The 16,712-nt window shown below is 41.4% G+C and overlaps 1 protein-coding gene across 1 annotated transcript in view; it reads left to right on the top strand.

Annotated features, from left to right (window-relative positions):
• Positions 1-2,034: 2,034 nt before the first annotated feature.
• Positions 2,035-16,712, top strand: part of cab39 (calcium binding protein 39) — an 18,300-nt gene continuing 3,622 nt past the window's right edge. The window contains exons 1-8 of the mRNA XM_017440237.3: positions 2,035-2,193; positions 5,784-5,939; positions 8,673-8,837; positions 10,272-10,390; positions 10,912-11,080; positions 12,823-12,882; positions 13,389-13,454; positions 15,190-15,333. Of these exons, the coding sequence (XP_017295726.1) occupies positions 5,826-5,939; positions 8,673-8,837; positions 10,272-10,390; positions 10,912-11,080; positions 12,823-12,882; positions 13,389-13,454; positions 15,190-15,333 (837 nt within the window). The 5' untranslated portion in view covers positions 2,035-2,193; positions 5,784-5,825. The remainder of the gene's footprint in view (positions 2,194-5,783; positions 5,940-8,672; positions 8,838-10,271; positions 10,391-10,911; positions 11,081-12,822; positions 12,883-13,388; positions 13,455-15,189; positions 15,334-16,712) is intronic.

The following is a 16,712-nucleotide window of genomic DNA, read 5'->3' as shown; positions in this document are numbered from 1 at the left end:
GACACATTTATTCTTCACTAAAACGTAACTTCCCAACCCTGACCTCTCAAACCTAAACCCTGGCTCCCTAATGTTAAATCCTTAATCCTACAAACTTTGACCCCTTAACATTTTTATTTAAAAAAACAAAAACAAATCTGTACATTTGGGTTTTCTCCGAGTGCTTCGGTTTTCCCCATCATTCAAAAACATGACTAAAAAAACATAACTGGAGATTCAAATGCCCCCTTTAGAGAGAGAGAGTGTGTGTGTGTGTGTGTGTGTGTGTGTGTATGTGTGGGTGGGTGGGTGGGTGTGTCAAAGTGTATAGACAGTCTCCAAGGTCAGGAGGCAAATCTACAACCTTTAACCACTGTCCTGCCGTGCTGTCCAACCAAAAACATGCTTTTACTGAAACCTTATTGTCATTCACACCACATGGGTGAGATGAGGTAGAATTTAAGTTTGCAAATAAAAATCACATAACATGATTGCATTTCTTTCAGTTGCATTTCTTGACTTCTACTTCTTATCTTCCAAAGACTTACATCAATCTACAGATTCACAACCTAACCAGCCATGTTGTATACAGTAAAAAAACAAAATAAAATTGCAAAAATAGGGTTACCTTTGAATAATGAAGGAATTTACCATAATGACTTTATATGCTCCTGACTGCCTGGTGTCAGTGTTGCCAGATATATGATAATTACTGTTTTTATAACATAGTTTTAAGGTCAAGTCCCCTTCCTTTTCTGTGCACATGTTCATCAATCACAACACACAACTAATCTTACAACCTCCTCCCTCTGAGAAAGTATACCTCATTCAGCACAAATGTTAGTTTTGGTCAAAATACAATAATTTTAAAACAGTAGTGTGATAGTTTATCTTCTATCTGGCAACCCTGCTCGGCAGGCAAGGTGTTGAATCAACTGGCAAATATAGATGTATTTAAAGAGACAAATGATGGCTACATTAATCCCAAACTGGACCTTGGTTACCTGTTTGAGTCAAAGGCAGCTGAGCTCCACCTTGTACCTGAGGAGAAGAACAATGTCTGAAAGCAGCGTGTAGCCTTCACCACTTCTCTCACTAATGAGTTGAGGGTGAGACTGCAGGACAACACAGAAGTACATGTCAGTTTTCAAGGTAGAGGAAACTCTGAAGCACATAGATTGTTCAGCAGTGATGTGTCACCCATCCTAGTAAGTGAAATGGAAAAAAAAAAAACACATAGTGGGCATCTGGAGCTGATATTGACTTGTTTCAGGAACTTGCCGTGGCTGCTGTGTCTGTGTTGTTCGTGCAACACTCAAACTCTGAAGTCGAGAGATTATTCAGCCAGATGAGTGTGGTAAAAGCCAAGCTTAGAGATCAAAACATGTGTGTCGGGAGGGGGAGGGGGGGGGGGGTCTGAAAAATACAAACATTGAACCTAAAATAGGGCCAGACTATCCATCTATCCATTATTATGTGCCGCTTGTTCGTGAGTTGGGTCACGGGGGCAGCAGCTTGAGCAGGGAAGCCCAGATATCTCTCTCCTCAGCTACTTCTTCCAGCTCTTCTGAGAGAATTCCAAGGCATTCCCAGGTCTGCTGAGAAAGTCCCTCCAGCGTGCCCTCCCTAAATCAGCATCTCTACCAGATTTCCAGAACACCTCAATTGGCTCCTTTTGATGTGGAGGAGTTTGGTTTGCCTATTTAGTTTGTTATTGTCAAGTTAAAACCATTGTGACAAAAAATTGTTAAAAATATTGCAATTGTGGCATAATAATGTTGGCGTTTCACTGTGACTCAAAGGCTCTTAAATGGAGCCTAAAACAAACTAACAAACAACAAAAGCCTGAGTAATTCTGCCAGAGTGTTTGTTTGAAGGTCACTGCCCGTATAAAGGTGTTTTTGAACTCACTTTTTGTCTCTTCAACAACGACATTCCTCCCACCTACTACAGCCTCGATTACATGCAAAAATGACTAATTATGTTAATCAGATGGTGACGTCAGCGCCAGGCCAGCCAATAGCTGCTTTCCTTACTGAGGTGTGGACGGCACTGGGCTCAGAAAGAACCAGGAGGTAACAGGGAGCGCACATTTATCAACAGTGGAAACAAGGGGAGGCGACGAGCGAGCAAAAACAAAGCAGCGTTTGTCCCAAGGAGCACCTGAGCTGCACTGGTCATTCGGGGGACATTCACAGAGACGCAGATTGCAAGGTATTATTCTGTGTGTACATCTCAACGCGGCGAGTTTATAATAGGAAGAGTGGCTCATCGAGTTGGAGGGTTTTAGGTGAAGCTGGCCTGCTGCCCAAGGCTGCTAAAGGAGGGTTTCCACAGGAGCTACTGCTAGGCCTAGCTAGCGGTGGGCTAACCTAGCCTGCTACCCTTACCTGTTCTGTGTTAAAATTTAAATATCCGTATGCTTTGCTCTCTGAAAAGATGCTAAAATTGTTACAAAATGTTTGCAAAGACTGTAGGCCTTCCGTGGCCTACAGGCAGCTTTGAGAAGCTAACTAGCAGTAGCATTGTTGTTTTAGTGGGCAGATTAAAAAGGCTGCAGGCCACGTTAGCTTCCGAGCAGCTAGGAGTGGAAAAAGTACCGGAATTGCTTTGGCTTTGCGGTAAATTGTGCTGCATTCAGGCGACATTTTGGCACTACTCACTGCGCTAAGTTTGCAGGCTCGACACCATCACAGACCTGGCATGATGATGATGATGGTGGTGATGGTGATGGAGGGCGGCGCTCGCTGTCAGGTTCGCGTTAGCTCACTGTTTTTAGCTGATTTCTGTAAAATTAGCAGACGGGACATTTAAAATTGGGTAGCTGTACATCATTTGGCTGTGGGTTTGCTGTCAGGTGGTGGACTGAAAAGGGGTGGGTGTTTATGTGTTTTCAGACACCATTTTGGTTGTTTTGGGCAAAGTAATCTACTCTAGGCCACACTGAGCTAACTATCTGAGAGGTGGATTGGGTTATTTGATTGTGTAACACTAATTTCTGTGACCTATGAGATTTTGAAACTTCTAAGCTATTGCAAATGCATTTTTTGTTAGTTTTTTAGTAATTACAGCCTAGAATGAGACAAAATGTAGCAAAAACCTTTTGTTAGAAGTTGCCACAAACCATAAAGTCCTACAAAATGAGTCATGCAGCATTAGTTTTTCTCTATCCCACTACAGTTGATCAGTAATACAGTCATTGTGGGTTAGTAGCAGATTGTGATCCTTTCATATGTGTTGCTTTCCTGTTTGCATCACTGATATACTGTAACATGAACTGAGCCGCCTTTATCTGAAGGACTTGGATTGGTCTCTGATATCACAAAGATTTTTAAGCCTGAAAGTAGGCCTGCGAGATATTAGGAAAACATGCACTTGTGATGTTATCGCCTGCTGCGAAAAGGCTAAAGGCAGGAGATCATTTTTTTTTGCCCTTGTGTGTGTGTGTTTGTCAGTTTGTAACCAAAATATCTCATAAAACACTGGATGGCTTTTAATGAAACTTTGAGGAAATTATCACTGGATGCTCAGCTACAACGAATTAACAACTCATTTCACCCATATATAATTATAATTCAGTAAATTTCGCAGACATTGACCTAAGAGTTTGTGGTGTTGCAGCTGAGAGTCGTTCGCAGTACGTACTCGAAGTGGTGCTCGCTGCTCTGCGTCATTGCTTAAATTTGACATCAGCTGTTGGATTTATCCTTGTTTGTATTTTAGCCGAATGAGTCATTCACCACACGGCTGATTTTTAATGAATCTCTGAGGATTCAACCACTGGATGTACTTCTACAACTGATACACCTCTGGAGTCAACTTAGTTAAAGATGTCCGCCACAGCTAATCAACATTGGCCAACACAAAACTGACTACAGCCAACAAAACACTGAGCTGAAATCTGATGCGATAGTAGCCGAGTCATTTGCGGTTAATATTCTGACCAACATTAATACCTATTGCACCATCAGATGTGACATCTTGTGATTTTGCATGATATTACACATAGTGTTGTTTTCAAGGTTGACCGAAATAGCTCTAACTCATATTTCTCAACATAATTTTTTTTTTCTTGCCATTACACATCACAACACTTTGGACACCATCTATGTTTTTTAAAATCTAAATCTTAAGTGTTTTAGGCGTCCATCCGTTTGCCAAATATGTTACTGTCATGCAGTTTGTGTATGCGATATATTTTAGTTTTTTGGTGATATTGATATTAACTGCATGCGCTAATATCGTGAGAACAGTACATTTTTGATGTTTCGCGCAGTCCTGTTTGAAGGTAATTGCCAGCTTCTGCTAATTGTGGCAGTTTTTGTGTTTGTGTGGGTGTGTTTTTGGTAATCATTTTTTTTAAAATAGGACCTTGCATGAGATGAGGAAATATTGTGCCAGTCCTATATCGACTGCTTTTGTGTGTTAAAATGCGTGTCCCTCTGTTATGCAAGTTTATTTTAGGTGACCGTAGCTGAGTATTATAACACAGCTTTTTTTGTCAACAATAGCTACAACACAGAATGAGACAAACTAAGGTAGATGGCTTTAAAGTTGCCATAGTTTCCTACAGAAAGGGTTATAAGCATATGTTTTTCCTCCACCACACCACATTTGATCGGTAACGCAGTGATTGTGGGTTAGCAGCAGTCCACCTGCAGCTTGTGGACCTACCATATGCGTCGCCGTCCTATTTACGACACTGATACTGACGTGGGCCGGGAGCAGAGAGGCGGCTCTTCTGCAGCCTGCTTGCTACATTAACGAGCATTAGTCTGCGCAAAAGACGGATTTGGCCACCTGGTTAAGTTGAGGCGTGTCTGGTTTAGTGAGGATGCAGGCAGACGAGTGCACAGGTAATCAGTGAAACCCAGTTTTATGTTGCGGCTTAGTCACACGCATGACACATCCCCCGTATAAATGTATAAACGCGGGACCGCACCTCCCACTGGGCTTATATTTCTGACACCAGCGTTGCTTTCTAAATGTGGAGTTCCTGCCGAGACCTGAGAGAAAGTCTCGACTGCTTCAGGGGTTTGGTTTCAGAGTCTAAATGATCATAAGACAAAGGGCTTGTGTCTTTGGCGTCTCATGTTTGCATCTTAGTGTGACAGTGACTCATATTGCTGTTAGATGCGAACATTAGTACTTATTGCACCATCAGTTGTTTTACAATCCTGCCATCTTGAAAATATGTTTAAAAGACAGAAGTATGGTTTTCTGTTTTGTACTCTAGCAAACCTCTTGTTTCTGAAGCTTTCAGGTCTTGGCCTTGAGCGTATGTAAGTTGGTAAGGTGTATCGTCTCATTAGGAAGTTCAAATACAGGAAAGATTTTGTAGGGTGCGTTTATTAACCTAAATTTGTCACCTGTTAAACCTTATTAGTAGGACAATGTGAACTCTCAGCTTTATTAGTGACGGCAAGAGGAGGGTGGTCATACAAAGGTCTGGGATGATGTCACAGTTGATCATTTACTGTTTATGACCTTCAGATTCTGAGGATTTTACTCGTCAACGAGGTGTTAAAGATCACCTGGAGAACTGACGTGTACAGGCTGTAAAAAGATTCGTCATCTTTCCATAAATGCTTTCTATTCTCAACACTGGACAGGCTTTAAGTACCAGCAGCTGCTTATTTGTCGAGGCAAACACAGTTTTATATCAGGACTTTCTGCCGCTGTAGATTGTTTGGGGGAAAGAGAAAAAAAAAAAATCAGTGCCTGTAAATCAGATCAGCTCCACGTGGTGACTTGTAGTAGGTGAGACTGTAATTTATTTATTTATTTTACATTTCTTTCATCAGGTGGACAGTCCGCTGCCTGGTCACTCGTGGTAACGCTCCGCCATGCCTTTCCCCTTTGGCAAGTCCCACAAGTCACCGGCGGACATCGTCAAGCACCTTAAGGACAGCATGACCGTGCTTGAGAAGCATGACATCTCGGATAAAAAGGCAGAAAAGGTAGGGTGAATTTTTTACCTTGTTTCCTGTGTTCTCCTGTGAGGTTTATCACCTCCGAGACAACCAAACTACAGCTGATTCTTAACCTTTAGGAGCTAAAGCAGGAACTGTAATATGAATAAAAATGGTGATGGATGTTAAAATGTTTTTCTGTTCATGATACGGCCCTGTTTGTTTTAGATTATTGATGTTAGCTACTTTGGTGCCAACCTGTGATTTGCCTCCTCCAGCTTTAGCAGCTAATAACAACAAGAGGAAAGGCTCCTTTTGATTCAAATCAGGCCCTTTTAAAGACAAACATTTCTGTTTCATCCAACTACATTTACACATATGACAATTTCATTGATGGCACTAAATGATCATGAATAATAGTTGATGATAACAGTGGAGAATCGTCACTTCCTTCTTTAGATGGCTGTGCCTCCCTTTGGGTGAAAAACAAGCGGTGTCAAAGTGAAAATAATATTGCTGTTGTGCCTAAAAGATTCAGGGTTGTATTTTGTATAGCGAGGGGGGAAAAGGTGTTTTTCTTAGCTTCCATAAACAAAGAGGAGGCAATAAAAAGAGATATTTGTGGCTTCAGGGGGTTTAAATGGGTAAATGGTGGTAGCCACTTTATTCTGTTATTATGTACATACATCAAAAAACTAGAATAAACTTTGTGGCAGTCAGAACGTACTTTTTCTGTTACTGAAGTTCTTCAGCTAGCGTGCATCTGCCATGAAAGATGCTAGTCAGCATCCTGTGTAATGACGATTTTAGTTTACTGTAACTTGAACACAGGACAGACAGCCAAAACGGCAAAAAAAAGCAGTTCAATAAAGATGAGTGTGATAAATGTATTGCCACTAGGATCCACTATGATCCTGTTCACGTTTGTAGCTGACCTGACTGTCTGAGTAATCGGATAGCAGGATTGAATTCTCTCAATTCGTGTTGAAAACCTCCTCACTCAATCCCCGTTCGGAGGTGGTCTGGACCCTTGTGTCCTCATATGTTTGTCAGTCTGAACCGCAGTCGGTCCTGATTCTCGATGTAGGACCTCCTTCTGAACCGAGGTGATCCCACATAGGTAGCTGAGCCTGATTATAATCATCTAAATAAACACAGCAAGGATGTTACGACCGCGGTGGAGCTGCATGAAACAGCTGACGACTGTCGCAGCATCCCGTTTTACTGTGGAGGATCTTTACAGGCTGACACCCACAAGGCTCGTTCGCCAAACATTTCCTGCAAAACAGCCGCACTTCATGTTACCTCTGACCATTCCTTTGTGGTTAACTTTTTAAATCTTTTTTTTTTAACTAAATGCAAAGTTGTCAACTTGCCATGCATTATCATTGGTGGTTTGGGAATAGACAGAGGCAGCATAAAGACAAACTGGTCTTTGCACTCGTTTCACTGAACTGTTTTAGGACAGAGCCTATTGAGCCTCAAAGCCAGCTTACCTTTTCACATGTCGACCGTTTTGCCACCGTTACTACCTCACTTCGGTGCACAAAAGCACATCGCCTCAGTCCATTCCGAAATCACGCAGAGGCAGCCAGAATGCCTCAGGTCTGAGGTGTCTTGTAAAAGATCCTAGAGTTTTAGCTCTGTCGTTAGCTCTATGAAGTCACTGATCACTGTATGCTCCTTGATTTAGCTCATGTTGCATCTGCTAGGTAATTAAGCCTATTAAGAGATCATAATATAAGCAACTCTAAAGGCTCTGAGCCATGTTGATGTCAAAATAATAACTTGGTTCAGACGTCACAATACATTGTCGTTATTACAGAAACCTGTCCTTTTTGTGGCTCACCGACAGCCCGCTGTGTGTTTATCTGCATACAGCACGCGTAATTACATCTAACCGCAAAACGTTTCAGGATGCAAATTTTACCGCCGAATGCGAACTGAGGTGTCAGAAATGACAACATGCAGTCAAATCACCCGAAACCGATTCAAAGCAGTTCTGAAACAACAAATACAAACTGGGCCCTGTATGTCTGCATGACACATCAGGCCATTGGGGGGGGGGCATCGTTTGTCCTATCTGACCAACTTTAATCCATATTTATGCAAGTTTATCTGTTAAAGACTGGTTCTTGTTTGTCTGCAGTAACATAAAATAATTTTTGCCTGGCAGACCCAAACATCTGGGCACTGAGAAGCTTTAAAGCAGCCTGTCTGTCGGGGTTTTATTAGTAAACAGATCGGTGCATGGATACGTTTGTTCCCCTAAAAGTAGACGGGAGCCTTGCACCAGGGCCAAGTACCCGGATGTATTGCACAAACCTGTTTCAAAAGAGTCGTTATTAATTGTGACAGGCCTGGCTGATGAAGGTTTTTACAGAAAATAACAAACACTGCCATTTCTGACCACCTTGACCATTTATAAACACATGTGCATAACTTTAGTTTGGTGCTGTATCTGTACAGAGAATGTATTAACTCTGAAAAACATGTATGTTTGCTTTTGACTTTCAAGCCGTAGTTTCTACAAAGTTGCTCATCATTTGGTTTCATTCTGTCACATGTTCAGCTGAACAATTAGGAGCCTATTCCTCTGGACATGCTTCTTTGCAGTGTCTACATTACATCAAGCAGAAAACATACACAAATTTGTTACTGGCTGATAGTAGATAATCCATACTCTGAAGGGGCTTTTTGTGGAAAGCTTTGTTTTTGTAGTAAAGAGTTAAAGGACACTCCGAACTCTGCTTTACGGTGCGTGTACCTGTATCTCTTCAGGCTGCGGAGGAGGTGTCAAAAAGCCTGGTGGCCATGAAGGAGGTCCTGTATGGGACTAACGAAAAAGAGCCGCAGACAGAGGCAGTAGCTCAGCTCGCCCAGGAGCTCTACAACAGTGGCTTACTCAGCACCCTGATAGCAGACCTGCAGCTCATCGACTTCGAGGTGAGACTTTTCTTTACTAGAGCAGAGAGACGTCGACCCAAATAAGACCGAAAGCACATTTCACTGAACGATTTACGGGATCGTGGTGAGGGTGGTTGGTGGGTCACGACTGTACATGTGTGTAAACTCGTAGCTCCCCGCAATATGTCAGGATGCTGCTGTGTGGAAATGCTGCTTAAGGTGTCCCTGAGTCACCTTATCGCAGCGTTTAGTCATGGCGTTGTCAGAGCACGACTTCCTCCTTTACACACACACACACACACACTTCCTCCCTGGTCAAAAGAAGCTGCTGGTTATAAAATGCAGAACAGAAGAGAGCTAGACAAAAACATAACATTATTTGTATAGTTCTTAACAGATCAATATAACATCTTTTCTGTTTTTATTCATTAGCCACTTTTGTACCAGAAAGGCTTTCACTGAGCGGTGATTTGCAACAGTCAGAAAGTTAAAAACTATAAAAAGATGGGTTTTAAGATTAGTCTTAATAGCAGAGAGGGTGAAAGACTCATGATCCTGGACTGGTTCCCGAGCAGATGAAACAGTCGCTGATTGGCAGCATGTTTTGGGAGGAAATTACTTCTTGTTTTTACCAATATTGGCGCATATTTTCTTCCCTAGAAAACCTAAGGCATGATCTATGATTGACTTAGTCTTTGAGCTAATTCAGAGTGAAATAAAAACTAAGTTCAGGAGTGCAATAACATTGTTTTGGATGTCGGGCTGACTGAACGCAGACTTTCAGGTTATCCTGTTCCCTGCATCTGATCCTTCAGCTTCGACCTGGCAGATGATCTTTTCGTGAATCGCGTGCAAACATTTGTGCTTTTCTGTTAGAGCGAAAAAGGGGGGCTCTCTGAGGAGAAGTGAGGCCGGGAACCACAGGGAGCTTTGTATGCGTGTTCAGTCGCGGTGCGCTTCTGTTGATTGGACCACGTTTTTATGTGCTTGTTTTGACCGATTTCCCCCAAATCACCCAAGCTGAAGCTAAACGGCTCCTAAAGGAATTTGTTGAGCTACAATCAGCTGAAAAAAGAGCACAAAAAAAGAGGATCTGCCTCCAACAAGCAGAACTATAAAAAGGTTGCTGCTGTCAGAAAGTGCCTGCGGTGCTTTTTTTATGTCCGTATGAAGCTAAAATTAGCTTGTATCTATAGAGGGGAAAGTATGTTTTGTTTATGTTTTTGCCTAGAAATAAAATGTCACATCATAATAACACGACGATTCATTATTATGTTTTTATAATCTGTAATAAGGTAGTTGCACAATTATTTATACCCAAACACTACATTTTTTCATTTCAAGTTGTCTTGACTTATCACAATTATTTGCTGTGTTGGAAGTGTGACATTCTACGTGTCTTTCAAGATATTAGCTGTTTTATATTAACATCTGACGTATTATAGCTTGATGTCTTCGTTTTGTTTCCATCAGGGTAAAAAAGATGTAGCACAGATCTTCAATAACATCCTGAGGCGCCAAATTGGCACTCGGACGCCAACTGTAGAGTATCTTTGCACCCAGCAGAATATCCTCTTCATGTTGCTTAAAGGGTAAGAACACACACACACGCTACTGATCAATACTTCATTCTGCAAGAAATATGCTTTGTTATGAAACTGCTGGATATGAACAAAAAAAATGTGTGAACTGATTCAGATTATCAAAGCACAGAGATGTAACTCAGAAAGAAAGAGTTTGTTTTGGCTGCAGTGTTATCATTAATGTGACACCGCATCATTTGGTGTCTCTCTCTTTGTTTGTTGAAGCCTGGGGGTAATCATGGCGTCTGTAACATTGTTGTAGATGAGATACTTTGTGCCTTCTTGATTGAGATTAATGAGTGTTTTCCTTAATATGCAGTAGATATCCCCTAACAGTGGATTTGATCAATGCTTCATCACTGTGTTTGCTGGATTCCCTGCTCAACAATAACCTAATTTAATCAGGAAGCCTGATGTGCCGCATGTTTGTGTACACAAGTACCCTGTAGACCGTGGCTTTACTTTAAACAAGACAGATGCATGTGTCAAATGATAAATTCTTAATTTTTTTATGCTGCTGTTTTCTACAGATACGAGTCTCCGGACATCGCCCTGAACTGCGGCATCATGCTGAGGGAGTGCATCAGACACGAACCGCTGGCTAAAATCACGCTGTGGTCCGAGCAGTTCTACGACTTCTTCAGATATGTCGAGATGTCCACATTTGACATCGCCTCAGATGCGTTTGCCACTTTTAAAGTAAGTCGGCCGAACTGCTCAGCCGTCGGAGCAAAGCTGATTATGTCGAGTAGTAGCTTTGTTACTCAGACATTTTGACGCGGGGGTTCTGTGGAAACGTTATGAACAATTAACTTCCCGCCCGTTCCGTCCAGCTGTTTGAACGACCTCACTTTGAAGAAAAAGAGTTCGTCTGAACAGGCGGACGAGCTAACAGCTAGTCTGAATGCAGCTAAGACCAGAGTGGCTTCCTGTCCAGCCTTTAAAGTTTCATAGTGGTTCATTGAACGCTGTTATTTAAACCTTCATGCTGCTCTCCGTTTCGCATTACATGCTAAATTCATCACAGATATTACAGGAAGTGCCCCAGGCTGCACGAGAAGTGCTCTAGCTAGCTATTGCTGCTATTTACACTCGCAAGTAATCATACAGTTCTACATAAATGACTTTGTATTGTCAGGTTACCAGCTGTGTAAAGGTCTATGAACTGCTGTAAATTTCTGGAGATGTTAGTTGTTTTAAGATGGCAGACATCTACCTTGGTCTTGGTTGGTATTAGCCGTTAGCTCGTCAGTCCTGTCAGAAATAAACACTTGTTTCCAAACTGAGCTTTTTCAAAGATAATATGTTGGTTAATCAGAAATTTTACACAGAACAGCTCTTCAAAATGGCCGAAGCATCCCTTTTAACATTTAATGCTAATGATTTCTTCACTGACAAATCATGTGGTCTTATTTTAAAAGTATCAAAGGACATATACTGTTATATACCGTAGCTGGCCGACCAATCAACGCTCCTCCACGCCGCGGCGCCCAGTGATATTTTCCATCACGGTTCTGTTTACAAGCGTCACTCTCCTGGGGGAAAAAAAATTGGGTTTTTATATGTAATCACTCCCCACTTACACACCCGAGTTCCCATAGAAGTTGTTCTTTTTTGGGGGGTTTTGGATCGTTTTTCTTCTTGTTTTTAGTTATTGCTTTGTTTTGTACCAAAATGGATGAAGAAAGATTAAATTTTGAGGCTGAGAAATATCTGGAGATATATGACCAAGAATCTTACTGTTGTTATACGACAATGACCAAAAAAAAGATGCTGCTCTAGTGAGAAAGAAAACCATCCGAAGCCAATATTTTAAAATGAATTGGTGTTTTTACAACACGTCCTGTTGACGTCAGTTGATTGTCTTCCAGTGACGCACCGTGCTGATGTTAGATTATTAGTTTATTTTACCGTTTTCTTTTTTTAGTGAGCAACAGTTTCAGATGTGTATTGCGGCTCAGGTATTTAATCTGCCATTAATTTAGTTCTGGTTGCTCCCACTGGTCTGCAGCTCCAAACGGGCGAATGTGAGGAAATGCTGTCAAATGTTTTGTCTGCTAAGGTGGAAGTAGATGGTGATACCATGACTTGACTGACAGTAAATCTTTTTTTGCTAATCATTTATTTCAAAACTTCATGAATGCTATCAGATCGTCCTCACATTAAAGGCAGTATTTTTTAAACAACACACTTTTAACTTATGTAAAAAAAAATAAAAAAAAATGCTTAAGAAATTGCAGCAATGATTTATTTTTTTTAAATGGTTTCCATGTTGCTAATCCCACTGCAGTTTTTTTTTTCTTTGTGTGTATATTTAAATTCAAGATTCTGTTTTTATTTAATTTTAACCAAACTGAATTAAAAAAGGTTGTTTTTACTGCTTATTAGCACCGAGTGTTGATTTTCTGCTCGCTCACAGAGTCACCTTTTTCTGATTCTAGGACCTCCTCACAAGACACAAGATACTGAGTGCAGAGTTTCTGGAGCAACATTATGACAGAGTAAGTTAATTTAAAACGAAAATCTGTGGATAAATTAGCAAATGTTTAACATTTATCTGCAGCTACTTGATGACTCAATCTTTGAAATCTTGTTGTAGTTTGTAATATTAATAATTACATTGCAAAAACAATAACGGAGCAACATTGAGAGTAGACTCCATTAAATTGCTGTAAGTACATGATTTTTGAGGCTCGGGCCTAGCGTTGGATCTCAGCTTGTTTTGGATCGCTGAAACTAAAAGCTCCAGATGAACACTCGGTCCAGTCTGGCCGTTCAGATGGTGGCAGGCGCATTCTTTTATCGGCTTCAGACGAGCCATTTGGGACACAGTTTGGAGCCTGAGAACATTAAATAACTGTCAGCTTGTGAGTGGGAAAGTTCTACGTTTCATTTTGAGATCAGATGGAGATGCAGTTGTGACAAGTGACTTCTTGTCCCCGATCGCTCGAGTTTTTCTCGTCTTTTCTCGTCTTTTCTCTCACTTCCTCTCCTTTTCTTGTTCCAGTTCTTTAGTGAATATGAGAAGTTACTCCACTCGGAAAACTACGTGACTAAACGGCAGTCGCTCAAGGTAAGGAACAAGTAAAAACCGTCTGGCTGTGGCGCAACTCTATTTAGATAGTTATTTAAAGGAGGTCTGGTCAACAGTGTTGGGTTTCTCAACATCCTCCATCCCCTTAACCTTACTCACTTCTGCCATCTAGTGGTTGGAGCTTACCATGTCATTAAAGTCATTTGTGGGTTTTTTTATTTCCTCTTTTTTTGTGTTTTGACTTTGCAGGTAGTGCTAAATTTAACCTAAACCTAAATCCTGAGATATTTCTAGCTTTGAACCTATAGTTTGTATATTATTCTCCCTCCTCACACAAAAAACTACCTCTGAAGAGTTCAATTTTATTCATCTCATGATGTTACTCAGCATAAACATCTTTTTAAATTGTTAGTAAAGAGTAATAACAGCTAACGAAGGTGAATTCAATACAAAATTTAACATTTTGATTCAAACAATTTTTTTCATATACACTATACTGCCAAAACATATTCACTCAGCTATCCAAATAATTGAATTCAGATAATCACATCCATGGCCACAGGTGTATATAAAATCAAGCCCCTAGGCATGCAGACTGCTTCTACAACCATCTGTGAAAGAATGGGTCGCTCTCAGGAGCTCAGTGAATTCTGGTACCCTGATAGGATGCCATCTGTGCAATAAGTCCAGTCGTGAAAATTCCTCACTACTAAATATTCCACAGTCAGCTGTTAGTGGGATTATAACAAAGAGGAAGACGTTAGGAATGACAGCGACTCAGCCACAAAGTGGTAGATCGTGTAAAATCAGAGTGGGCTCAGTGGATGTTGAGGCTCATGGTGCACAGAGGTCACCAACGTTCTGCAGAGTCAACAGCTGCAGACCTCCTAACTTCATGTGACTTCATGTTAGCTGAAGAACAGAGTGTGGAGAGCTTCATGGTTTCCATGACCGAGCAGCTGAATCCAAGCCTTCCATCACCAAGAGCAGAGCATCAGATGCAGTGGACTAAAACATGCTGCTACTGGACTCTACAGCAGTGGAGACATGTCCTCTGGAGGGACAAATCACACTTCTCTGTCTGGTAATCTGATGGATGAGTCTGAGTTTGGCTGCTGCCAGGAGAACGGTCCTCGTCTGACCGTATTGAGCCATGTGTAAAGTTTGGTGGAGGGAGGATCATGGTGTGGGGTTGTTCTTCAGGAGGTGGGCTCAGCTGCTTAGTTCCAGTGAAAGGAACTCTTCATGCTTCAGCATACAGAGACATACTGGACAATTTTATGCTCCCATCTTTGTGGGAACAGTTTGGGGATGGCTCCTTCCTGCTCCAACATGACTGAGCACCAGAGCACAAAGCAAGGTCCATAAAGACATGGATGAGGGAGTTTGTGCAGGTCAGTCAAGTTCTTCTACACCAGAGTCCTGACCTCAACCCAACAGAACACCTCTGGGTTGAATTAGAGCAGAGACTGAGAGACAGGCCTTCTGTCCAACATCAGGGTCTGACCTCACAGATGAGCTTCTGGAAGAACGGTCAAAACTTCCCATAAACACTCCGAAACCTGTGGAAAACCTTCCCAGAAGAGTTGAAGCTGTTATAGCTGCAAAGGGTGGGCCAACATCATATTAAACCCTGTGGATTAAAAATGGGAGGTCACTTTGTGAAGGGAGGCGTAGGTCTACTGTTGGCAATATATTATATATGGTGTTTGGGACAGAATTTGAGCACATCTGATTAATTTAGTTTCTTTTTGTCTTTTCCAAAATCATTTAGTTACTGGGGGAGTTGCTTCTTGATCGGCACAATTTCACCATAATGACAAAATACATCAGCAAGCCAGAGAATCTCAAACTGATGATGAATTTGCTACGAGACAAGAGCCGCAACATCCAGTTTGAGGCTTTCCACGTTTTTAAGGTAAGATGTGTTTAATGGATGATAAAACTCACTGACAGCAACAGAAGACAAAATGTGGTTAACCTCAGCCTACATGTGACGCAGCTGCTCTAGAAGGAAGTAAATTCACGGTGAGACTTTAGTTGTACAGGCATTTATCAGTCAGCTTTCAACAGCTTTCACAGGGTTGAGTTCTGATATGTGCTTACGTTTTTTTCACCGTCTGCCAAAAGGCAAAGGCAGACGATAATTTTTCTGTGTGTGTATCTGTTACCATCCCTTAGAAAGTAATCATTGGATTTACAGCTACAGCTCATTAACTATTGGAGTCAACTGGATTCAGGATGGCTGCCACAGCCAACTGGCCTTAAAAAACAGGAAAATGGCAATAACACAATCAGTTTTACCAGTGCTGCGCTAAAATTCGATGGGTTGTAGCCGAAGGTTATTCACACCACATGCTTTGAGCATAACGATAGGTTGCTCAAACGATTTGACTCAATTGATTCAGTGCAGTGTGAATGAGAATCGCAGCAGCTGAAAATGAAACAAATGTTGACATTTTGGTCCCAAATCGAACCGAGTCTACCAGACTATCAGGCGTGAATACATCCTAGAACTCTGGCATGATGAGCGACGGGCGATATGCATTCCTTCAAGGAATGGTAGGCCTTTAACTGGATCTCTTCTCAAGCTGGTAATGATGTTGGTGAATCCTTTCTCAGCTACTTAAACGTAAAATTATTTCCTAGTCCTCCTTAATGAGGTTAAACGTGTCAGGAAAAACTTCAACACAAAACAGACAGTTAAAAGTTCTGGAATCAGTCATGAATGTTGGTGCTGTAGGAGGGTGCTCGGCTCGTGATGAACTTGGCAGATCTGACACTCGGAGTGTTTGTGAAAGCTGAGATTAAGATGGCTCATGTTCACACCGTGGATCACACACTTCAGGAGCCTGCAGAAGTCCAACTCTGGCTTTGTCTCCAACTAAGTGGTTACAAAAGCTCCAATATTTCAAAGTATATTTAATTATATAACGAGTAAAATGAATATTTTTGTGGTTGCTCAGGGAAGCAAACACTTTGTCTCTCTACCTCGTTCAGAGTTCTTACCCTGACTGGTTTAAGTAATCAGGTGACTTTTATCTCTTGTTGCATAAAACCTTGTCTATAATGAAAGGTCTAACATTCTGCCACCTTTTTAGCTCAGTGTCTGTAAAATTACCTGAGTTACAGCTACTTTGTGTCAGCTAATTTTGATTAGCTGTGGCAGCCATCTTGAATTGGGTCGACTCCGAACGTTAATCAGTTATAGATGAATATCTAATGGTTGCTTTCTCCAAGTTTTATTAAAACCAGGGGTGGAAATTAAAAATTTTGTCCACCAGCCATAGTGGCTGG

This window comes from Kryptolebias marmoratus, linkage group LG2, assembly GCF_001649575.2.
Source record: "Kryptolebias marmoratus isolate JLee-2015 linkage group LG2, ASM164957v2, whole genome shotgun sequence".
NCBI lineage: Eukaryota > Metazoa > Chordata > Actinopteri > Cyprinodontiformes > Rivulidae > Kryptolebias > Kryptolebias marmoratus.
The sequence above is the reverse complement of the archived record's forward strand: the minus strand, read 5'-3'. Positions and strand labels throughout refer to the sequence as shown.